This window comes from Polypterus senegalus, chromosome 15, assembly GCF_016835505.1.
Source record: "Polypterus senegalus isolate Bchr_013 chromosome 15, ASM1683550v1, whole genome shotgun sequence".
In the NCBI taxonomy this organism is placed as follows: Eukaryota; Metazoa; Chordata; class Cladistia; order Polypteriformes; family Polypteridae; genus Polypterus; species Polypterus senegalus.
In genome coordinates this window covers 72,659,641-72,685,183 of record NC_053168.1, presented here as the reverse complement: position 1 = coordinate 72,685,183, position 25,543 = coordinate 72,659,641, and the positions used below count along the sequence as shown (strand labels likewise).

General features: G+C 37.4%; 1 protein-coding gene across 1 annotated transcript; it reads right to left on the bottom strand.

Moving 5' to 3' along the window:
• Positions 1–4,663: 4,663 nt before the first annotated feature.
• On the bottom strand, positions 4,664–6,655 carry LOC120515446 (frizzled-1-like). The gene has a single exon (XM_039736469.1). The coding sequence runs from the start codon at positions 6,378–6,380 to the stop codon at positions 4,704–4,706; it is 1,677 nt and encodes a 558-aa protein (XP_039592403.1). The 5' UTR covers positions 6,381–6,655; the 3' UTR covers positions 4,664–4,703.
• Between the last annotated feature and the right edge of the window lie 18,888 nt (positions 6,656–25,543).

Here is a 25,543-nt window from a genome sequence, read left to right as displayed (position 1 = left end):
GATGGGCGAGGTGAAGCTGACTTTAAAAAAAATTAAAAAATCGGCAAATAAATTAAGAGCTAAGCCAAGGTTGCCTGAGCTTCAGTTAGGTTTAAAAAGCAGACAAGGCTAATCCCCATCAGAGATGAATTTTTAATCTCCGTTCTCAAGGGGGCCTTATATGCTAGAGAACTTAAAAGACTGTAAATATCAAATGTGATTCTGTCACCTGCATGCCATACCGTCCACCTCAATTGTGTCATAGCTGATGCCAACTTTTTGGCTAGGGAATGGAGAACTCATATAGCAATTTTATGTCGCAATTTAATTTAATTTTTTTTTTTTTTTTTGACTGAAGCCAAATTTAATATTTGGGTCAGCAAGCCACCAGGCTTCTTGCAAGCAAACACCCAATCAAAACCCCAACCCCCCCCCCAATTATATGACTGACTATAATGTCCTGCTATAGGCAAGATTTGACAAGCAGAGGTTTAGAGTGCCCTTTGTCTGATTCTTCTCCCTAAACCAATTCACCATGGGGACACCCTGCCAGAAATACAGGACTCCTGACAGAGCTCCATGCATCCACAAATGCTCTGAAAGCACACCAAAGTCACACTCCTACAAGGCCTAGGTGATAAATACATGCACAAAAAAATAAGGGCAGTATATACACCTATCTACTGTACAGACAGATTCATATTTCTCACTTACTTTTAAGCATACTGACCTCCCCCCGAAGATGGCAGCTGAGCAGTATGGTTACCAGAAAAAATGGCTAAATGAACACATTAAAACTGAGGTAAACAAACTTAGAGGTACAACACAAAACATTCCCCTAATGCTTTAGTGAAACTTTTTTAAAAAATGGTTTGTGCTTTGATTTATTGTATTTGGGAGGGGGGTGGAATCTTCTTTTCACTTCCCTTTGTTAGGCAATAAATTCCAAGGCAGTGGTGAAACACGGCAGAAGGGGCAGGAATGACAAACACAAACACTCCACTGCCTGGTATTCGTAAACACTTTCTGCCAAACCTTTTATTGTTATAATAACCTGGGTGACAGTGACTAACAATCAGGCAGAGAAGATAGAAAACAGAAGGCCAAAGCAAATGTGGTTTCTCTATCTGCTAGCCTCAATGAGTCAACTTAAGGAAACAAGGGAGAAAAAGGTCTGAACTTAAAATAATGAAATTCACTGGGCCAAAAAAACTAAACATCATTAAATGATATACACAGGACTGTTTCTTGAGGTAGGGGAGACAGACATTGGGGGAGGAACGGATGATTCCGTCTGCACATTTTCAGAGAAAGAGTCATCTCTTAGGAGAGCTGTAGTGCTTTGACTTGAATAAGGTGATGGTTTCAGATACACTCTAACCTTTCTCATTTTATAAAACAAAGAAAATTACATTTCTGAACAACACCAGATCAATCAGCAGAGTTGTGCCTATTTTTCCTGGCACTGCATAACATACTAAATCAGATTAATTCTCAACAAGATTAACACTTGCTGAATTAGATCAAAGCTCAAAAACCAATAATCTACAAAAGTAGAAGATTAAAATTTAAGTAGCCATTTGGATGTTTAAATCTAGCACACATTTCAACCTCCCTCAACAAAAAAAAAAAAAACAACAACATCTCAAAAACTTGCAAGTTCAAATATTAAAAAAAAACAGCTTAATACTTATCTTGGTGAATATGTTTCATTTGAATGTATCAGCCACTGTGGCAGCATGTAAAAAAAATAAAAAAAGGCATACTGCCAGTCAACTCAAAATTACTAATTAAAGGTGAAACCAAATTTCAGCATTACAAAATGTTCCAATGGCTCTTTGAAGTTCAGCTTAAATTTTTGCAAGTTTGTGGGGATGCTTTTTTAAAATAACTGAACATAAAAATGAAGGAAACCTTAGGAAAAACTGTACCTAGTATCACTCTTGTTCTCCAAACACAACTTCAAAAAAAAAAATAAAAGCCACAACGCAGAACTTGTCTATATAACTAAGACCACATATTTAAATGGATATTCTGGACATGAACGGAGAGTAAAATCTCACTTCTGTACTGATGATCTCACATGAGATTACCTTCTGGCAGAAAGCACCTGCACTCAAGCCTGTAGCATCTAGTCACCTAAAAAGGTATTGTTACTTAAGGGAAAACAAAACCTTGAGGGGTGGGGGTCTCCAGCATAGAGTGGGCAAGATTCTGAACGAAGGAAATAAAAAACAAACCAACAGAGATGAGAGAAAGACAAAGTTGTATGTAGAATATCTGCATAGTCAACTCAGTCAGATGTGGTTTACTCTTGACATTTCAAATCTGTACAGTGTCTGGGAATGCACTACCCAGTCAGTATTTTCCATAAACCTGCTTTGTGTTTCCTGTTCCATCACTTAAAAGGTGTTACACAGTGTAGTCACCACCAACACCCCCCACTTAATAAGCAATTATGCTTGAAAATAATTACAACAGTAATATTCATTTCCACATTAAGGCACAATGCCTACAATAGGCTAAGAATTAAACACTGCGACTTTCTTTTATACAAAAGTTGGATTCTTTTATTTTTAAACAAATTAAAAATACTGAATATATAAACCTATCATTCTATAAATATAAAATATTTGATATTGAAAAAAGGAAAAAACATTTTTCCAATGTTTTTGCTCAATATGGATGTGGCAGTTGTGTTTTCAGTTCATGATAGTTTTTACAATAACAAAGAAAAAAAGACAACTGCAACAGAGCATTTAAAGCAAATCAAACAAACATATTAAATAGCAAGAGAAAAATGAAGATTCTTCAGAAAAAAAACTTCCTTTTACATCAAGAAAATCACTGAAGAGGTGCATCCTTATTAAAAGATCCACTGCTTTATATTAGAAAGTGTGTGTGTGTGTGTGTGTGTTTCGATATACATATTGTGATTTGTGCAACAAATCAGCTAGCTTTTACTGAAGACAAGTCTTTGAACTTAACGTGCAGCAATACAAAGCTGAGCTAACAAAAGACCTCTCCCTAAGGTCCTAACGCCTTCTCGGCAGCCGCTGAAAGGACAGACTGCTTTTCATATTATAGTCTTGGGGTAAAAGAAAAAAAAAAAAAGTTCAACAGAAAATAGGAGGCACAATATTTGCTCAATTGGCGAGTACCCCACTTACTTATCTAGAAAGTGCAAAATGCCACGAAGCAGTATCCAGAGTCAATACTTTTGTTTACTTCTTTGAGGAAAAAAAAAATCCACATCAGGACACTGCCAAAAAATAGTATCATAAATTAAAATAGTCCACATACAAAAATTGTATTTTGGAATTCGCACATCACCCCATTTGATATATAAACGTGTTCAGATGCGCAGTATTTTGAGTGTTCAATTTATTAGGTATTCAACCTTTTAACATATTCTATAATGATATTCCAAAGAACACAAAAAATAAAAAAAGTGAACAAGTTAAGACTCAGCATCCTTCATAAACATATCATGGGGGAGCAAAAAATCTCTGCCACATTTTAATGCTTAAAAACGAAACATCTAACCCATTCTTAAAACATTTCTTAAAATGGACATTTACGAGAATATTTCATCAGCTAACGCTATTTTGTATATTGTATGAAAATGGAAAAAATGTGTTGCTGGCTAAAAAAAAAAAAAAAAAGGTCTTGGATGGCGACAGTGCAACTTGCATATTGTTTAGAGGACTTTACCAGTACACATTAGCTAATAGGATTTAAAGAAAGGGGAGGGAAAAAAAAGTTGAATACCACAAGCTTCTTTTACAACCTTATTTGTTTGTTTTGCAATAGGAAAAGAGGGAGGGAATCCAAATGAAGACATTGCAGGCATTTTGCTCAACACCATATGGATTCCAAAGCAGTGTTTCTTCCCCAAAAATATCTGAAAAGGAGTTATTTGTGTAAATGGAGCTACTATGGGGATATGCAGGCAAAAACTGTTAAACAGAGTGTGCCATTCAACTTTGCAAAAAGCTGATTAACAAACTCTGGAGTTACATAGCTTTTTGTATTCTTCCCTTCTCAGAAGAGATTAACGCACTTTATATTTACACAAAGGTTACTGATCTATGCAAAGACAAACATGTACGCAGTCATACAACATGTTGTAAGAAAGAGACACAGTGTTAAGAACAAGTATACAGCCATAGGTTCTTGCATACAAACACACGCTCATCATTATTGGGGGTGTGGGGGGAGTTTAAGGGGCCAAGCGGACTTCAGGGCCCATAATACTCCAACTGAATCAAAAAAGCAGGCAAAAATAGAATAATTGTTTTTTTTTGTTTGCACACAAAAAAAAGTAAAAAAAGCGGCACAGGTTGTTAAAAAAAAACAAAAAAAAAAACACCCCAATCCAACTGGGGGTCCTTGGCTCTTCAGTGTGCAGTCTCTCCAAGCCAATGGAATTAATATTGGAACCCATTATTAGTACAGGAAGAACACGATAACTGCTCGTCTATAGTTTATAGATATATTTATATATTGTTTTATGTTTTTTTTACAAAACAACGTAAAACAATTTGAAAAGGTGAAAATGTCTTGTTTGCTTTTTTTTCCTTTTTTGTGTTTTTTTTTTTTGTTCGTTTTAAATACAAATATATAGTTACAAAAACTCTCACGGCTGCTATGTACAACATACCATACAACATTAAAAAAATGCCAGTCTGTCCGTAGCGGCTCGCGCCAAGGGGAGCCCGACTTCACACTGTCGTCTCCCCCTGCTTACCGTTTGCCAGTCTCGTATAAAACTTTCGCCACGAATTGAGCGTTTTGCCGGACCAAATCCAAAAGCCCGAAGTGATTCCTACAATAAGAGTCATAAGATATTTGATCATGAAAACCGTGAAGTCCGGAGTCATGTGGGGGTGCGTGCTGGACGGGCAGGGGATCGCATAGGTCTTACAACTGTGAGACACCCAGCTTTTCTCCCACTGTTCTCGAAACGCCTGTTCGTAGAAATAGCAGGCGATAACGATAGTGGCCGGCACGGTGTAGAGAACACTGAAGATGCCTATCCTCACCATGAGCTTCTCCAGTTTCTCCGTCTTGGTACCGTCGTGCTTCATGATCGTCCGGATACGAAACAGGGACACGAAGCCGGCTAGCAAGAAAGAGGTTCCGATGAACAGGTAAACGAAGAGGGGTGCAAGCACAAAACCTCGCAGCGCGTCCACGTTGTTAATGCCCACGAAGCACACTCCGCTGAGCACGTCTCCATCGACTTGCCCCACTGCCAGGATGGTGATGGTCTTGATAGCTGGCACTGCCCACGCCGCTAAATGAAAGTACTGGGAGTTGGCTTCGATGGCTTCGTGCCCCCATTTCATGCCAGCCGCCAAGAACCAAGTCAAAGCCAAAATAACCCACCATATGGAACTTGCCATACTGAAGAAGTACAACATCATGAAGAGGATGGTGCAACCTTCCTTTTTGGTGCCCTGCACCACTGTCCTGTAACTCTCGTCCGCGAACTTCTCGTTACAAACCACTCTGTCCTCCAGCAGAAAGCCGGCGATGTAGGCGATGGCCACCATCGTGTAGCAGCCAGACAAGAAGATTATGGGGCGCTCGGGGTAGCTGAAGCGCTTCATGTCCACCAGGTAAGTGAGCACAGTAAAAAGGGTGGACGCACAGCACAGTACGGACCATATCCCAATCCAAATGCGGGCGAATTTCAGCTCGTCCTGGCTGAAGTACATCATCCCGTTGGATCGCAAAGACTCGCAGGGAGCCCCGCAGTCCTTTTGTCCCAAGAAGTGGTAGTTCAAGTAGGTGGGTACCTTCAGGGCTCGGGGGCAAATGAATTGTCCATTGGAGCCCTTGGGGCTCATAGTGCCTTCGGGAGCAGAGGGGGTGGGGTACAGCGTGGGACCGTCCGACTTGTTCTGCCCCACGCACAGCTCGCCGGCGCCGTGCACTGGGAACGCTTCGCATGCCAGGGTGTCGGGCCACTGAAAGCCGAACTTGTTCATGAGCGCCTCGCAGCCCTGCCGCGCCCGCTCGCATAGTGACCGGCAAGGGGGTAGCGCCTGCTCCAGTACCGTGCACACCGGGGCATACATAGAACACAGGAAAAACTTGAGATCGGGCGAGCATTGAACTTTCACCAGCGGGTAGAACTGGTGCACCTCCAACCCAGCGTCCTCCTGGTTCGTGTGGCCCAGTAAATTAGGCATAATGGTCTCGTTGTAAGCGATATCCGTGCAAAGGGGTATAGAAATCGGCTGACAAAATCCGTGCTCCGGGATTGAAATGCCTCGTTCGCTGTTATACTGTCCGCAAGCGCCCCAAAGTCCCCAAAACAAGATATACACTAGCGGCCAGAACATTCGCGTCAGTCTTGGAAAATCCAGCATAGGGTAACTGCGCCCAGCCATACTTTTGCGAGTCTTTCAAAACTAGTTTCTTTGCTTTCTTCTCCCCGACTCTTTCCTTCTCTTCCAGATTTGTCGTGTTTGTGCCGAGGTAAACTTTAGCGATCACAACAGCCGCACATCTGGCCACTCTGATACCCACGTCCTTTCCTCTCCCTGATGATTTCTAGGTGAAACCAGAATTTAAACAGATGCAGACGCGATGCAACACCCCGCAGTTTCTCTCTCACTCCGACCATTTGTGTCAATCCCTCAGCTCTGCTCAGACCAGTTTCCAGGCGCCCCACAGTCTACTCTTCATATGGAATAGAGGGAGTGGCCTTGAAACAGATGGCAAATTTTAGGGATCGTCTGCAATTTTCACGTTTCGGGTTAACTGGTGTAGGTTATTGTGAGTTACAGACTCCGAATCCATTAAAAATGAATACATTTTAGAAAAAAAAGAAAGACATTAGCATTTCTTAAAAAAAAAAGTAAATCATTCTTTCACTTTTTACTCCTACATTTGCAAAGCAGTTCCACGATCTCTGAGATATGCATATTTGTAAAACTGACACAAAGCTCTCATTAACTGCGCTTCACTTGATGATTATGCGAAAAGTTTACAGTTACTACTTTAGGTCTCTATGTGTTGGGCAACTGTCAGCGTGCACTAATACTTTAGAATACAGTACAGTCGGCACGTACTTAGCAGGCTCTGACAAATTAGCGAGCATAATGCTTTTACATATCTCACAAACGTCATACATTTTCCGTGTTCAACTTTGGATTCAGTCTTGACCAGGTATACATTTCTTCCTTGCAGGCTGCAATCGCTAGATCAGCTGCATCATATATGTTAAAACAGACCGCAGAATGACATTTGAGAGTTCAAAGAGGTGAACATTTGTTTCATTCATTGGAAGTAGTTCTAAATGCAGATAAACATGCACAGAGTTGAAGAAATTATAAAATCGCAAAACCGTGTTTGTCTCTTAAGTGCAAACGTGTTATCCCCATCACCCGATCAGGCATTTTTTAATTTAGTGTGTAAACATTTCTGAAAATAATCCAGATTCGCCTGCTTTTGAAAGTTAAGTACGATCAAATGGGGAAATTAAAACCCCAGAGACAATAACAGCTCATTAATTTCACAAAAGTTGACAGTGTATAAAAAGAATTTAATGAAAAAAGCAAATCTAAATTCGTATAAATTGCGAAACAGGAATGTGGTTCCTGCTAATAAAACGACAATGTTTTTAATCATGAAGCGGCAGGGCCGGTCCGCATGATCTTAACTGTGGAGAGCTACAGATTAATAAAGATGTGCGATTAAAATGATTTATAGATTTATCAAGTCGTACTCTGAAAATGAAACACTTATTTTGCGCTGGCATTTTGCACGCTTACTTATTGCTGTTATTGTTTTCATCGTTGTCAATCATTAGCCGTGCGTTGGTTTCGCTACGTAGTGAATGCATCGCTATACTATTATATCGTTAGAAGCGGTACGTTTTTCACTAATTACGTGACTTTTTCTTTTGAAGTTCGGATGCCCTATAAATATTCCCTCGAATAAAAAATCACAGATACAAATACATGTTAACCATTCAAGTATTAGTGTTTATTTTCTTAAATCAGTATATTTAAGAATGGGTTAAAGCACAGAAATAAAAAGCACACTTTTACGTTTGTAAGATTAACTGAAAAAAACAGAGACTCCCCCTTAGCAAATTAAGGCCGATTGCCCTCTTATAGACTTCCAAGCCGCGTTTATTGGCTCGAAACTCCGATATGGATTGACATTGGAATGCTGTGATTGGAATAATTTCACTGCCACTACTTTTGGAAAACAACGAAAACTCGTGATTTTTAAGAGAAAGTGAATAAAGGCAATCCCTTGTTCTGATAAACGCACGTGAAAGCAAATACAGATTTTCATTTTATACTTAAAGCGACTGAAGTGACTCCAGATTTCATATAAAATTATGATTATTCATTTAAACCCTTCGCCAACACTCTTTATGCCATATGCCAAGAGCAAGTAAGTGCCTCATAATTAATTTTATTTATTAGGTCTATAATAATGGGACGCAAACCTTTTGTGCTCGTGACCCGTGGAAGCGATATCCATGTTTAGGAAAAAAAAAAAAACACTGGAAGAAAGTGCCAACACCACACCGAGCGTGGCCGGGAATGCGATTCGAGCCTGGGACGCTGCACCCGCGAGGCCGCTTTGCCACTGCGATACCCACAAAATATATTAACTGTAATGTAGATGTCAGAATATTATATCATAACATAAAATACTTTCAAGATCTTCTGGCGCCGTCAGTCTATGCGGGCGCCATGGGGTCCAAGGCAAGAATCGAATTTGGACTGGGCTTTAATTTATTATTAACACAATATATTATGAGCTGGAGAACTAAATGAATGTTTGAATATAAGTCTTTATTTTGTACAAGTATAATTGAATGTCTCAGTATTCATTAAGTATACCTTAAACATTCTAACCCAATAATATTCTAATTTAAATAGGCCAATGACATTTTTTTTTTTGATTGTCACGTGTCTCTCTGTCTCTCTTATCTTTTCACTTCCTCAAACCGTTTAATCCAGCCTGAAGCTCGGGGACAGGCACAGCTTTTTCCGGCCATTTGGGCACAAGACAGGAGCAAAGCCCAAACGGAACGCCTGTCAGCCGCTACGATTCCCGCACCCATTCACACTAGGCCAGTTTTTGCTAGGTGTCATTTTTCATAATTGTTTCATTTCAAGTTAAACGCGTGAAAGAAACAATCATAAAAATAAAATAATCACAAAGCAGAAAATAAATGGTAGTCGGTTAATTCACCATGCCGCTTGCTAGTGATTGAGGGAGACATTCATTCAAAATGAAAGTAATCGAAACAAACTGCCCGTTTCCACATTTTTCCCCGAATCGTTTCACAAATGTAGGCTTAGTGTAAAAGTTGTATTAAGCAAATCTAAGAAAGGGATCGAGTCTTCCTTCTCTGTACTATGATCACCAGCCAAATTAAGAATGAAGGGAATAGCACAGGTCACCTCATTAGAGATAATTAATTAATATATGTAGTGCCATTTTAACCTTCACCTCTTCGGGGCACCGCGTGCACGCACACAAAGGATCGATAAACTCAAAAGCCGGCTTTTGAGCCACATCTTGTGGTTGCAATTGGCAAACTTACTGCTTCTGAATCAGATGGCTTGGAATGCGGCGGCTTGTGTTTACCACTTATTTTTAGGATTTTGTTTCTTTTGACCTTTTCGTTTAAACGTGGTTGAAATACAGCAGGATTTAAAGCAAGTGCAGAACAGTATGTTATGAATGCTGCCATAGTTTCTAGCCTCGTCAGAGAAAGAAGAGAAGCTTTTCTTTATACACATGTCCGGAACCATTCAATTGATTATTCACAGCTAGACACCCACATACAAACATAGCTGAAGCGTGTTACTTCTGCCTGGGCGGCTTCATTCTCTGACCCTGAGAATTAATTTATGCTAATGGTAGTGAGTATCTCAATAATGGCGCTTCACAATTAGCATCATTACCACCGCTGCTAATAATATTATGATCTTCTCAATGACAGCAATAAGATCTATAAATAAGAGTCCAGAGTAAAAGGAAAATAAACATACACATCTACAAATGTCATGGTGGATACCAATAAAAATGATCTTGGTTTTCCATTAAACATGCAATCATCTTACTTATTTGAAGAACGTTTGACTGTTTTCACCCCATGCAATATCAGCAGTATACTTATTTTCAAAACTGTTGCTGATTTCGTTAAGACTTTGTGCGTGATTGAATATATTCATGTTTTTTTTTAATAATGTTTGACAAATTCCCTAGAATGACACTATTATTTTATGAACATGTGATCATTTTTAAAAATTGTGTTCCCAGATTATATGTTATCATTGTTCTTGTATATTTGCCTGACATCCATATGCAGGCCTACTTACATTGATCAGAATCCTCTACAGATATCTATACCTGTATATTTACATTTGGACTACAGTTTGCTCAAGTGACTTGCTCAGGGTTACACAGTGAGTCAAATGTAGAAATTTAACCAACAACCTTGAGGTTTAATCTACATTATGCATTTTCCACAAGGTTGTATATATTAGACTAAGAGAAAATATCAGGTGTTTGTTCTACTGAAAATTGCTGTCGTTCGTTCAATTGTCCACACCTTTCTTCTGTTTGTTGCCTTTCAGTATAATTAACTCTTCAATAGGAGGCTTATTCATGCCTCTAAAGTCAAATCTGTTCTAAATTCTGTAGAAATTTCTTATGTTCAGTCTTCTGAAAAGGTTGATCATGGACTAAAAACATGATTTGATTAGAATAATTGTGTGGGGCTTTTTCATGGGATGGTTTCACTTTCCTTCAGTATCCTAGCCTCATGTGTGTTAAAGGAATATTTCACCCTAAAATAATATTTTTTTCTATGTTACTTACTTCATGTAGTTTGTAGTGATGGCCAAGAAAATTTTTGAATCTAAAGATTTCATGCATAATGGAGTAAAAAACATTTATGGTATAATAGTTATCAATAGTGAACAATGATGTACAATGGCAAACAATGCGAAAAAAGTCCATGGAAGAAAGAAAAAAATCTCATACTGCTTGTGTTGCATAATATGTGTGTCTGTTTCCTGTTGTATGCACAAAACTTGCAAAATGCATGCTTTTTTGCTAAAATATTGTTAAATAGATGCTTCCACAATAATCAGCATACATCATGAACAGAAAACTAAAGCCACATAGGACTGACTTTTTGAACTGAAGACCTTGCTCTCCCACTCCTCCATTGGTGAAGAGTCCTCTCTTCACTTCAAAAGTGGCACCCATGAGACTTTAGTTTCCTGTTTATGATGTGTACTGAGTATTTTGGAAGTATTTATTTAATAACATTTTAGTGAAAAAGCATGTGTTTTGCTCATTTTGAGCATACAGCTGGAAAACTGACACATGGATTATGCAACACGAGTAACCTGAGATTTTTTCTTCTTTTTTCCAAGGACACTTTTCACATTATTTGCCGTTTTATGGCATTGGCTTCTATTGGCCTCTATCATATCATAAACTTTGTTCTCTCCATTCTGCATGAAAGCATGAGATTACATTTTATTCTTGATCACCATTACAAAGGACATGGAGTAAGTAACTATGAAACTATCATTTTTGGGTGGTGTATTTCTTTAAAGTTAATGGACAACTCTAAATTAGCCCAACATGGGTGAATGTGTATGGATGTGCTCGTGTAATGGATTGAATCAACATTCAAGGTTACCTTCTGTCCTGAGCCTGGTGTCATAGGGACAGATCCAGGTCCTTGTAATCTTGAACTACAGTAGATTAAGTAAGTATCGACAATAGATGGACATGGAATAATTAAGCTTACATAATAAATGGGTGACATGGATGATATTATGAAACACTAACCAATAGTGAAAGGAGTAAAGTGTTATCAGATCTTGTTTAGAATTCTACTAATTGCATGCTGCATATTGTACTATAGACAGTATATACCCATAACACAAGACAGTAAAAAAAGTTTGAGTACTGTACAGCAACTGTGACAATACAAATAACAGAGAGAGAGAAAAAAAAAACAACAGGCAGGTACAGTATTGTTTGTGGAATACTGCAAAGTCTCAGTCTGTACTATATGGGGAACAGTAGTGAGAGTGCTAACTGCAAGGGGTGTAACATCCAAGATGGGATGCCTATTAGAACATTCCCAGGAAAGAATGAAGACATAATGCATAATTAGTGGGGTAGGTCACTGAATGTAATTTCCCAGTCTGACAGATGGCAGAAGTTTATTGTGGCTACCCTGATTCAAACTTTCACAAGACTGTCTGGGAGTTGTAGTTCAAGCAGGCATGTCAGTCAGTGGTGAAGCCTGGAACAACAGCAAAGTGGCTTTACTACTTTTTCCCAGAATCTGGCTTATGCTGAAGTGCTCCATGGTTACACCATGATGATACCAACATTACTCCCAGGCTAGACTTTGAAAGAGCCTTTCAGCCCATTCCCAGGACAGCTTGTAGTGTGGAAGTAGTAGCTGATAGAAGCGTAAAGGAGGTTGATGATGAGGAAGAGGCCAGTATTGTTTGGGAACATCATTTAAAAAGAGGGCAAGTTGTGGTGATGTATTCTTTTCATATGCAAAGAGGGGTTACGTAGTATCCCTACTTGTTTAGTTAGGCCCAAAAGGGCCACTTTATTACTTTATCTTTTGTTTTTGTTACCTCATATAAACTGCTTATTTGTTCCCTCCACTTGGTGCCTTATTTTTTCAATACACCCATAAGATTTCTGGATTAGCATATGACTATGCAAGGAATTTGCTGAAGAGTACACCTGTAAGGCCATAGTGCATAAAGATTACTAAAATGCTGTATCTTGAGCAGGCGATAAAGTTTCAGTTTCCTGTAATACCTGCTATTAACAAGACTTGAACAGAAGCAAATTGTAATGGTAGCGTTCCACAGAGACAAGTGTTAAGTGTTGCACAAAGGAAGCAGTGGAAGTATGAATGGAAAAATTACCATTCCTTCTTTCAAGTGTTTTAGCTTCTTACAAGCAGCCTCTGACCCTGTTCTTCTAAATGCCATACTTCCTTATATTCAGGACAAATGTATCAAATTGTTGTTGTTTACATTTTTATCAACATGTCTTCTGTTATCCCATAGTCATTTGCTTTGCCAAGGCTGTTGTACAGTATTTGCTGTGTAGTATGCAAAGTTGGTTTCATTTTCTTAAATTTTTTTTTCCATGATAGAGCGTCAGGGAATGGAGCCTATCCTCACGTTATTTTTAGAAACACACACAGAATGAGTTACATATATAGCGCCATGTAAAACGTTATTAAAAGTTAGTTTTAAAAAGTAAATCTTTCATGATTGTTAACCTACCTACCCCCAGTAGCTCCATCTAGATGAGGACTGCATCGTAGTGTGACACCAAAGTATTTCAATTCTTGACTTAATAATATAGACAATACCAAGGATGTGAGATTATATAAAGACGTACAGTGACATGCTGTGAATCATCAGAGATACATGGTGGAGCACCAGTATAGCATTCTTTAAATTCAAAAAAGTATATTTTAAGATTATTGTGGTACTAAATCCCTGAAGGTTTTGCTAATATAGGAGATGCAACAATAAGGTTTGGATCTCATCACTACTTATGCAGCAACCTTTTGGACTTTCTGAAGCTTTCCCAACACATAAGAAAATAAATCACAAAACAAAGTGCTGTCTTTTACATCTCAACCAAATTTAGAAACTCCAGTTAAACTAACATTTGGGCCTTTATGATACAGAAAGAAACAGAAGGGCTTGTAAAAAATTCACATAAATATGCGTCAACAAAAATTGCTAAGCTGGTAATGGAATTCAGGTCCCAGGGGATGGAAGATGGCAACAATTCCGCACTATACTATCCAGTATTTAAATAGTAAATCAGTAAATAAATCTCATCAGCTAACATTACATGTTGGAACATGATATCAAGATGATTGTACCTGCACTACTAGTGTACAGGTCTGAAAGTAGAGTCTTTCATCAGATCAAATTTTTGCAAACAATGTGTCTTAAAGGAATATACCAAAAAAAATATTTTTAATATGTTGCTTGCCTAATGTAGCTTGTAGTGGTGGCTGAGAAAAAATGCAGTCTCATGTTTGTTTAGAGAAAAAACACATACACATTCAAATGGAATGGAACCCTAAGGTGACCAAGCCTGGACAATGGCAAAAAATATGATAAATGTCCATGAAGAAAAGAAAAAACAATTCTCACGTAACTCATGTTGAATAATCCATATTTCTGTTAACCATTTGTATTCTCAAAACATGCAAAATATGTGCATTTTTTGCTAAACACTATTAATACTTACTTTCGGAAAACACAGCATAAAAGATAAACAGAAAAGGCACATTTCTCCAATACTGTGCATTTGTATACTGTACATCCTTAAAATATTAGATTCACAGATGGTAAGCTGCGTCCATTTTCATCCTAATACGAAGAAGCATGCACTTGTCTTACTGCTGAGGAATAATTGCTATCTTCCCAGTGTCTCTTGCTGTGCACCTTTAAATATTTTGATAATGGGAATTTTATGCTATTTTTAAATTAAGAGCATATGTTTTAATGGCTGTTTTAATATTTGGTCACTTGTAATTAATCTTAATAATATATGTATGTGGATTAGGTCAGATTTTTGTTCTTAAATCAGGATGTCAATTCCGTCGTAACTTTTTTTTTTTTTAAATTATTGCCAGTTTGTCATTACTGACAGTTGAACTTGTTTTTTCACTTCGTAAAATATACTTAAGAAGATTACATATGTGTTTATCAATGGTGAAATGAAAGGAATATTGTATTTCTAGTGCAAAGAACTGAAGATTTTGGAATGTGCAAGGACCATGAAATGAAACATAGTCAAAAACCTATTATAAATGGATACATTATTTGATTTTTACACATTGTTCTCTATCATTTTACAAGATCAATCACTCTTTTGTAGGTTTCTTGAATCCTAGAATGTGAGTCTGACATTAGTTTTCTGAATTAAACTTACTTTTGTTTTGTCATTTGTTATTGGCGATTTTTCCCACCATTTTTGCTTATTCATGATCAACGCTATTTTGACATTCCATCTTTAGGGCAGCCTCTCGTGTTGTCCTGTGGAGTTGTGACCTCTGATTAGTGGTGCAGTTCATTGCCTAAAATGGCATCTTTGGAAACACTTCGCTGTCCAAGTTTGTGAATTCAAAAAAACGCTTTCTGTGCCTTGAAATCCTATCAAGTTTTGCTTCTCTACTTCCAAACTAACTCCAAACTGACTTTTTTATCTTGTGATTTGGTTTTGCTATTTTGGTCAGTTTTTGACTTAACTTTTTTCTCTTGTTTTCTACATCAACATTCTTGCTAGCTTGCCTAGTGTAATAAAATCAAAGCAGAGTTGTAACTTGGAATTCTGTTTAAACATTGGCCAGAATCAGAATGCTAATCAAACTTGAAGTCCAAATGTTATTGCAATAATTTTGAACCTAGAAACAAACTAATTAAACTGGCAAATACTCTTTTTATATATTCAGAGTCTGTCACATTAATTTATAAAGTATCATATGGGTGACATCACATGACTTGATTTCTATCAATCAATCAATCAATCAACATTTATTTATATAGCACATATTCATACAAAAAATGTAGCTCAAAGTGCTTTACAAAATGAATAAAAAAATAGAAAACACAATAAAAAATAAACATAAGTCAACATTAATTAACATAGAATAAGTAAGGTCCAATGGCCAGGGTGGACAGAAAAAAAAAAAACTCCAAAAGCTGGAGAAAAAATAAAATCTGTAGGGGTTCCAGACCACGAGACCGCCCAGTCCCCTCTGGGCAATCTACCTAACATAAGTCAAACAGTCCTCTTTTTATTTAGGGTTTTCATGGAAGGACCTGATGATGATGGTCACGTAGACTTCTGGCTTTCAGTCCATCAATGTTGGTGCATCATGATGCTTTGAGTAGGTGGTGGTGGCGCAGGCCGCTACCACAAAGAAACCGGAAAAAGAAACAGAAGAGAGAGTTGGGGTCAGTACGGATTTTAGAGCCACTGTGAATAGTTATTATGATGAATTGAACATACAGAGTATCAGGATTAAGTTAAAGTGAAGTTAGGAGAAAGCCATGTTAAAGTAATGTGTTTTCAGCAGTTTTTTAAAGTGCTCTTCTGTATTTGCCTGGCGAATTCCTGTTGGCAGGCTATTCCAGATTTTAGGTGCATAACAGCAGAAGGCCGCCTCACCACTTCTTTTAAGTTTAGCTTTTGGAATTATAAGGGGACACTCATTTGAAGATCTAAGGTTACGATTTGGAATATAATGTGTCAGGCATTCCGATATATAAGATGGAGCGCGATTATTTAAGGCTTTATAAACCATAAGCAGTATTTTAAAGTCAATCCTGAATGACACAGGCAACCAGTGTAGTGACATCAAAACTGGAGAAATGTGCTCAGATTTTCTTTTCCTAGTTAGGATTCTAGCAGCTGCATTCTGCACTCGTTGCAAGTGATTTATATCTTTTTTGGGTAGTCCTGAGAGGAGTGTGTTACAGTAATCTAGTCTACTGAAAACAAAAGCGTGAATTAATTTCTCAGCATCTTTCAATGATATAAGAGGTCTAACTTTTGCTATGTTTCTTAAGTGAAAAAATGCTGTCCTAGTGGTCTGATAAATATGCGATTTAAAATTCAGATTACAGTCAACGGTTACCCCTAAGTTTTTTACTTCCGTTTTAACTTTTAATCCTAGTGCATAAAGTTTATTTCTGATAACCTCATTGAATCCATTATTTCCAATTACTAAGATTTCAGTTTTCTCTTTATTTAGTTTGAGAAAATTACTATTCATCCATTCAGAAATATCAGTAAGACATTGTGTTAATGTATTGAAAGAGTCGGAGTCATCAGGTGCTATTGATAAGTACAGCTGTGTGTCATCAGCATAGCTGTGGTAACTCACGTTGTAACCTGAGATAATCTGACCTAATGGAAGCATGTAGATTGAAAAGAGCAGTGGACCCAAGATAGAGCCTTGTGGAACACCATATCGGATATCATGCACCAAACCAACCAGCAACTAGGACTGTGTCTTGAAAACTAAAATAATTGTGCCTGTAAACAAAAGAAAAATGGTGTCACGGTAACACACAAATTATTAATAATAAAATATTCTTAATTTCAAAGATTACATATATGAACCAAACAGAACTCCACAGATGATCTTTGACATCCAAAACTCTCAACAAGGAAAAGTCTCATGCAGAAAAAAAAATATTAGACCCATAATACATTTTTGAAGTTGATTCACTCATAACGAAAACTGAGTGAAGACATAAAGTTAGTTTCAATAAAAGTCTGCGTACTAAATTGACTGGCTACCTCAGTCCAAATGAATGCTGAGTGCAGATATGGCTGAATTCTTGTGCTCTCTCTCAGATGTGAAACTGGTCAGTAGTAAGTAGGACACCCACCACTGGATAACGTAATATAAGTAAAGAAAAAATGCTTAAAAGCCACTTGATAGTTGCAGTGGGTAATGTAAGACACATGCTTTATTCAGACAAAGGCACATTTAAGTATTTACTTACATTTTATTAATGGCTGATGAGTATTGCTGTTATTATTAACATTATTAGAGCCTACGGATCATACAGAATGTCAGTTGTAAAGTTTCTAAACACATCTGCTATATTTCAGGATAAGAAAATTGTTTGCATAATTATCCATTGAGTCTGCTTTTTTGATCATTTCTAATCCATTGAAGGGTCACAGGAGGCTGGAGGCAAGTGTTACTACACATTTTCTTAATAATAATACTGCATGATTACCTAACTCCCCCCAGATTTTTTTTCATCAAGCCAAAAATCAATCATAAAGAATGCATAAAGGGCACATGTAAGATTTTTGCTAGGTGTTTATTTTAAAATGGACTTGATTGATTAATTCATCCATTTTTTGGACCCATGGGTTCTAGTGTTGACTTGCAAGGAGCTAAAGTTTATTTTGACAGCATTAGTGAATAAAAGGGTGGCAGTTTATCAGATGAGACGCAGAAGACATAGGCTATGTCACATTGGCCCAATTTAGTGCCACCAATTAAAGGAAAGTGAGGTCCCAAGAGGATGCCCATATAAACAAGAACCCTTGGTATCTCATCGGAAATCTATAGCACGATCCAAATGCTTCAAAAGATTTACAATCATTAAAGATATTGAAGAAAATCCGCCTGCTTGTCTGGTACTAGCTATGATATGTATATTCACAGCAGATATTTCATCCATCTACACTTTTTTTCAAATCCACTTGGCAGTTTTTATATGAAGAACAAACATGTTTGAAACAGTATTTGCATTTTACAAATATTTCATAACATATTTATATTGTATGTATTCCATATATTGTATGTGGAAGTTACAGGAGGTGAAGTTTAGAAAAATCAAAGCACAGTTCTGCTTTAAGTAGGTATGTTGGAAATAAAGCCAAGTGTAGCTGAGCAAGTATTTAACAAGATGGATAGCTAAATCATTAGAGGAAGTAAACCTGGCACTGAAATCATTCTCTAAATTTATTCATAATTTATTTCATCTTATAAGTTTTTATGTATGTATTTTTAATATGACTTAGTAAAGTAGTATTCTCAATTATGCTTAATCCAACTCAGAGTCCTGGGTTTGCAAATTCTATCCTGGCAGATGCCAGTCGTGGACCGGGTGCAAATAAATCATTTCAACACACAGTCCCACACAATCATACAGGGTCAATTGCCACTTATCCTAACACATACACATTTGGAGATGTAGCAGAAAAAAACACACACACAAACATGGGGAAATCATACAAAGGTCATGCCAGTTGCAGGATTGCCCCATGACTGTAGATTTATGATGCAATGGTAATAACCACTGTGCCAATCTAATAAGCATTGGTCTCATCATTTTTTTATGGGTGGCATAGTGGTGCTTCCCAACTCCAGATTCTTGGGTTTAAATCCTGGCCTGGGCATTACCTTGTCATGGGCCTCATGGGTAACCTTTATTGTCTGTTTGTGCTCCTTATTGTATTTTTATTTATTTTTTATTTTATTATACTTTATTAATCCCGAAGGAAATTACTTGGTTTTTTGCATACCCCTTGGGGTCAGAGCGCAAGGTCAGCCATTGTACAGCGCCCCTGGAGCAATTGAAGTTTAAGGGCCTTGCTCAAGGGCCCAGCAGAGTAGGATCTCTTTTGGCAGTGACGGGGCTTCAAACCAGCAACCTTCGGGATACCAGCACAGATCCTTAGCCTCAGAGCCACCACTCCACCCAAATTTATGTAAATAAAATAAAATATTTATGTAAATATGTGATTACATAGTTTTGTCCTGATTTGAAATGCATTTGGGAGGCTATACTTTCAAAGAAAGGCAGAGAAAGGCCTTCCGGAAATGGATACACCATATGGAAAAATACACCAAAATGGAGGTAAAGGGAATTTTGGTTTGGCTGGAAAGGATAGTGGAAACAAGCACAGTCAACACAGGGTCCCAAATAGGAGTTAACATTATGAGGATAGATATATTTTAACAAGAAATAATCAAAAGGAAGCTGCATTCTGAAGATGGCCTTGGAAATCTGATCTGTTAAAGAAGAGAGAGCTCAGTGTATGTAAAATTACACATTTAAATTTGGCTGCGGATTGCTGATGGACCCATTGCTTTCAAGCAGTGCTCATCACAATCGTAGGACAGTACAAACTTTGTATGCATTTTTGAGACTATACATGTAGTATGGCTTTTAATTGAGTTGTTGGGCTTAACCTAGTGCTTTGTGAGCTGAGATCTGTATTCATTGTGTCTGTCGGCGTTATAGTAGTGAATCTAAACGTACTACTTTGGTTCAGGGAAATCTGTGTGGAGATTGCTTGTTCTCTCCATGTCTGCGCAGGTCTTCCTCCCATATCTCAAATACATGCATTGTCAGCAGTTACTAGCAGTGGATTGGCATGCTCTTCCAGGGCCTATTTCCTTTGCAGGTTCAGAAACACTTAGATGGATGGATTTAGTATTGAGCAGTAATTCATATTCTAAATGAATCAGTATATCATTATTTTTAAATGACCAACCATGGGGTGTCAGGAATTTATGCACAAAACATGCACAAAACCCTTTACTTACTTAACCAATGACCATCAGTTAAGTTGTGATTTATTAAGCCAATATTGATTTTTCGGGAATTTGTATAAGCATTAAATTGTTTATGGCTTGTCTAGGACTTACCCAAAAGCTGCCAGGATGGACACCAACTCTTACCTACCCTAAATTTGATAGGTTATAAAATGGATAGATGGAATACCTAATATTAATAAAACATTTTATACATAGTTGTAATTTTATATAGAAACAAACAGACAATCTACTGTAGATTTGAACATTTACATTGAGTTTCACAGCACAGTAAGTCAGCAATTAATAAACAATGTGGACTGAGCACAATCCACAATCTTTGTTAATTGATATCGTCCCCATGAAGACTGTGAAAGACTATGCTAATATTAATTAGAAATGTTAAATTTGAAACGAAAGGATCTTTTGAGCACAAAGCAAGGTAAACTCTTTGGGAACATTCACACTTGTGGCCCCAAGACAACCCTGAGTTTACCTTAGCTGTAAGCGTCAAAGGGGTCAAAAATACACAAAGTTAAGATGTAATTTGCAGGTGTGAGTTAACCAATACATAATAGACTGGCTACAACAAAGAGCTGCTGCCAAGACTGAGATTGCCTGCCCCCAGTATTGAATTTCAGTGAGTCCCTTTTCATTCAAAGGAGAAATGCATGTCGGCTTAATAGTATACTAGGAACTAAAACAAAATGATTCTAAATGTCTTTAAATGCTTTGCAGAATAAATGTTACTAATCCCTTACAAATAAAACAAAGTGTCATAGGTCTTTGTTCACAATGGGGTTAGCAAAGGTGTCTTGCATAATTCCGTGAGCTTCTTGTGTGGAGATGCCCTTTGTGTCACGCATTAACCTAAAAAGGTATTAAAACAGATGGAATAAACTTACAATCATTAGCCAGTGTGAAGTAATATACTGTTTAGTCCATAACAAAGCTCTGTCTCGCTGGTTTGTAAAGGGTGATAATTAAGTCAAGGCTAGAGATTTTTCTTCCTGTTGGCAAGTTAATGTTCAAGCTCCTCCTGCTTTAACCGTTTAAAGAGGATTAATATATACAGAGAGATTAATTCATTATTCTGATATTTCTGCACACCTGTAATTATTACGTCAATAGACCATCTGTAGTTATAAGCCACATTTTTCTAGGTTAATTGTAAAGTAAGGTAATTACCACATTATACTTTTTCTGTAAGTTATTCAAAAAGCTAGTGCTACTGGATAGGACTGAGAGGAGAGACCAACAGAAAACCATTTGCTTGCGAGACAAAAGAATGGCATACAATACTGATGGCATTAACACACAACATTTGTTGTTCTTCTTTTGATGACCTTTAATGACTCAGACAGGGATGTGACCAATTAATTATATCTAAAACCTGAGACTCTTCATCCTACAAACAAGTGAAATCTCAGAGCTAAAGCATGTTTAAAAGATGTACTTAATAGTGAGGACACGATTGACTAAAAAGAAAACAAAAAAAAAATGAACAGATTGATTCAGATAGGCCAAGCTTAAATATGCTCCTTCACGATAACTCATCCAAAGGTCACTGTGGGTATCGGGTTGATAAAGCTGTTAAACAAGGACAGAGGACACTTAAAGTAGTCTTGGGCTGTCCACTACTTTTATTTATAATTGCTATTATTCACCTTATTTTGGAAATTTATTTCTCCTGAAATACATTTTTCCTCAGATTCTTCTAGATCAGGGCTGGGCAGATTCAGTCCTGGAGGGCCGCAGTGGCTGCAGGTTTTTGCTCCAACCCAATTGCTTAATAAGAAGTACTTATTGCTCAAGTAACACTTGTGTTTCACTTTAGTTATCTCACTCGTTACGATTCTGAACCCTTATTGCTTATTTAAGTTTTAAACAGCTGTTCTCTTGATTTTTAATGGCTTTTTATTAGCAATAAGATTCAAATGACAAAAGAAAGCAGCTTTTCTCCATTTAGCTTATTACCATTTACACCTGTGTGTTTTTATCATGCACTATTGGCTTTAATTACTTTATTTAGTATTTAAATACTTGGAAGGAATGTGAAGAGAAAAAAGTGAAAGATTGAGTATTACTCCATTTTAGCCTTCAAATTATTTAGATGATATCCTTACAAAGGGGAAGAACATCTAGGATATGAGAATGGCTTGATATGGCAGAGTTAAAGCACTAACAAGCCATCAAATTAAAGTATTGGCACAGATTGTTTTCTAATTAGGCAACTGGGTTGGAGCAAAAACCTGCAGCCTCTGCGGCCCTCCAGGACTGAGCTTACCCACCCCTGTTCTAGATAGTCCAGTGTGTTTTTAACCGTGGAGACTACAGTCCTAATGTCAAAATACTTCCTTGATCACTAATTAAGGTACTTGAAAATTATTTATACTTTACTGCAATGCCACTTTGTTTTGGCATTGGTACCATCCTGTTGTGCGGCTGTTGTCATGGTAGATGCTAGATGCGTGGCTTGGTAAGTCGCATCACAAGTGTGGTGGTATTAAAAGCCAACACTTAATCACAAGTGAAATCCGAGATTGTATGAGATCCTCTAAACACTTTGTCGCTATATTTTGCTAGTCTATTCCTTGTTCTTTGATCTCCTGCAGACTTATTAACATTTCTCTCCCTGTCCTCCCTCTACAATCTACGTTGATCCTAGATTCTACTCTGTTGAAACAAGATGGTGTCACAGTAAAGTACAAGTAATTTTAAACTACTTTAAATATTCATCAAGGAGTGATTTTGATATTAGGATTGCTGTCTACATGATTAAAAATCACAGGACCATCTATAAAATTATGAGGAAGAAATTATTTCAGGAGAAATATTGAGGAGACATGATTTGTGATTGGTATGATATAGATTAACTCACAGGTAGTCTTAGCTCATTTCCTTTATGGGCAAATTAAACACATTTCAAGATGAGACCCTAGAATCCTCATGACCATCCAGTAGAGGGGATTTCCAGGGTGCCTGGGTGCATTAAATGATAGATCTTCTTAAGTATCACCATCTTGTGGTTCTAAACAGTCTTAGATTATTCCAATGTATACATTAAATATGATCTGTGCTGCTGTCATAGTATTAAAAACTATTGAAGAACATGTCTGTACAACTGTGAACAATGATATTAATATTGTATTGGGTTGCATTTTTGTTTAATTATTATTGTATTTTTTGGATATAGTATCCATTGCGTTCAAATCTCGTGCACAATAATAGACTGTGTGGAGTTTATATGTTCTCCCCACTTCCTTGGTGTTGTTCTCTGGGTGCTCAGGTTTTATTCCAACTTCCACAGGTGTGTAAGTTAATTGGAAAATTAAAATTTGGCCATTGTGCATGAAATTAAGTTTTTCATCAAGACAAACATAATTTTCTCATCAGTCACAAGTTGTACAGTAAAACCATTGCTTTTATTTTAACATTATGGTGGAACATACAACATTTAAAGTCAGTCACATTTCTGTTGTGCCCTAAATTTCAGAAAGTAATTTGTAATAAACCTTGACTTCTAGAAGAGTGCAGAGGTTACCATCAAATAATCATAGTGGTTTCTGAGGAACGGATAGAATCAGGCCAACACCTAAGCCCTACAGTATTCCCACCCAGACACCCCAATATTAACAACCCACCAAAACAATTGCCAACTAGATTAGAAATATTCAGCAAACACATATATGTATATTCATTATTTACTATACTCCAGCAAAGAAAGCTAATGATTAAAAGTAAAAAACAAACACCATGAACAAACCAACCCCGATGCTATTTTCAATCCTGGAAATGTCTTCACGGTAAGTGATGAAGGTGGATCTTGAAGTGCAATCACCGGTTAATGGATGGAAAGATATGACAGAATACTCCCCTTTTGTAAATTGCTACCACCAGAGTCCAAACGATAAATGAGCACACAAAGAGCATCAGTGGACTGCACTGGGGAAAAAAGAACCCACTGCCGTTCCTAAATCTGTTGGCCGTGCACAGTCCTTCTCCACTGCAAACGTCCAGTTGGTAAAAGGGTTTAGGTGTTGGTGAAGTTGAAGTTGGTTAAAAAATGAACAAATCAAAAAGCCCCGCCACATCCTCCTCTTCTGGATTTATGTGTACAGTGCCTACAAATCCTAAACTACAAATCCCACAAGCCTCTCTGCATCTTTGCAAACCTGCTTAAAGATAAAGACCCCATACAGTGGAACCTCGGGTCATGACAGTAATTCGTTCCAAAAAAAAACTCTGGTCGCAACCCGATTTGGTCGTGACCCGAGGTAATTTCCCCCATAGGATTGTATGTAAATACAATTAATCCATTCCGGATGGTACGAGCTGTATGTAATTATATATTTTTTTAAAGATTTTTAAGCCAAAAAATAGTTAATTATACCATAGAATGCACAGTGTAATAGTAAACTAAATGTAAAAACATTGAATAACACTGAGAAAACTTTGAACAGAGAAAACTAACATTGCAAGAGTTCATGCTATAGCCTTATGAACCTCTCTCTGTAAACACTATTTTTAATGAGTTTTAAGCACAGGGAAAAAAAATGAACATTTGAAAAATCCATAATTTATACAAAAACTAACCATAAACAACCAAGAAAACTAACCTTGCATGAGTCGAGTTCTGGCATGAAGGAAGTGGGGAGGAACTGGGTGGAGAGGAGATTACAGTTTTGAGGTAAAGTATGTGATGATGCGGATTCGCTGCATGCTCCCATGTCACTTCCGGGAACCCTTACACCCATCACCATCGGTAATGTTACCGATGAGCATGACAGTTATGCACTACAATGGAGCAATCGGATGGTGCAAAAAGTGCCAAGTGCTTTTATTAAAATCAACAAAACAACAATCAAAAACAAAGTCCAAATTAAATAAAGTGCAGTGCTTTCAGAATCCTTCAATAAATAAATGATCACATAAAAATAGAAGAGAAGTGGAGGTTAAAATCCAATAGAAAAAAGTCTTCATTAAATACGAGATTAAAACAATGCTCGAAGCAGTCTCTTTAAAAACAAGCCCGGTGCATTCTTTAACTGCCTTCTTGGCCTTACTGCCATCTTTAAATGCCTTCTCACGCTCGCTTTCTCATTTGCTTGCTCGCTCTCTCACACTCTCTCGCTCGTTGCACAGGGAATGAACAAGAAGAGACTGAACACATGCGGTAATCATTGGCGCGTACAAACCAGAAGGGAAACTTGCTTGTACGTCACCCGAGTGTGTGGTCGTGAACAGATGCAAAAGTTTGGTGAACTTTTTGGTCGTAACCCGATTTGTACATGGTCCGAGAAGTTCGTGACCCGAGGTTCCACTGTATTTACAAACAAGAATCTGTTGGAATCGGCGTTGTTATTAACATTTAACAATCAGCAAACAAGACATACCCATAAACAAATTAAACCG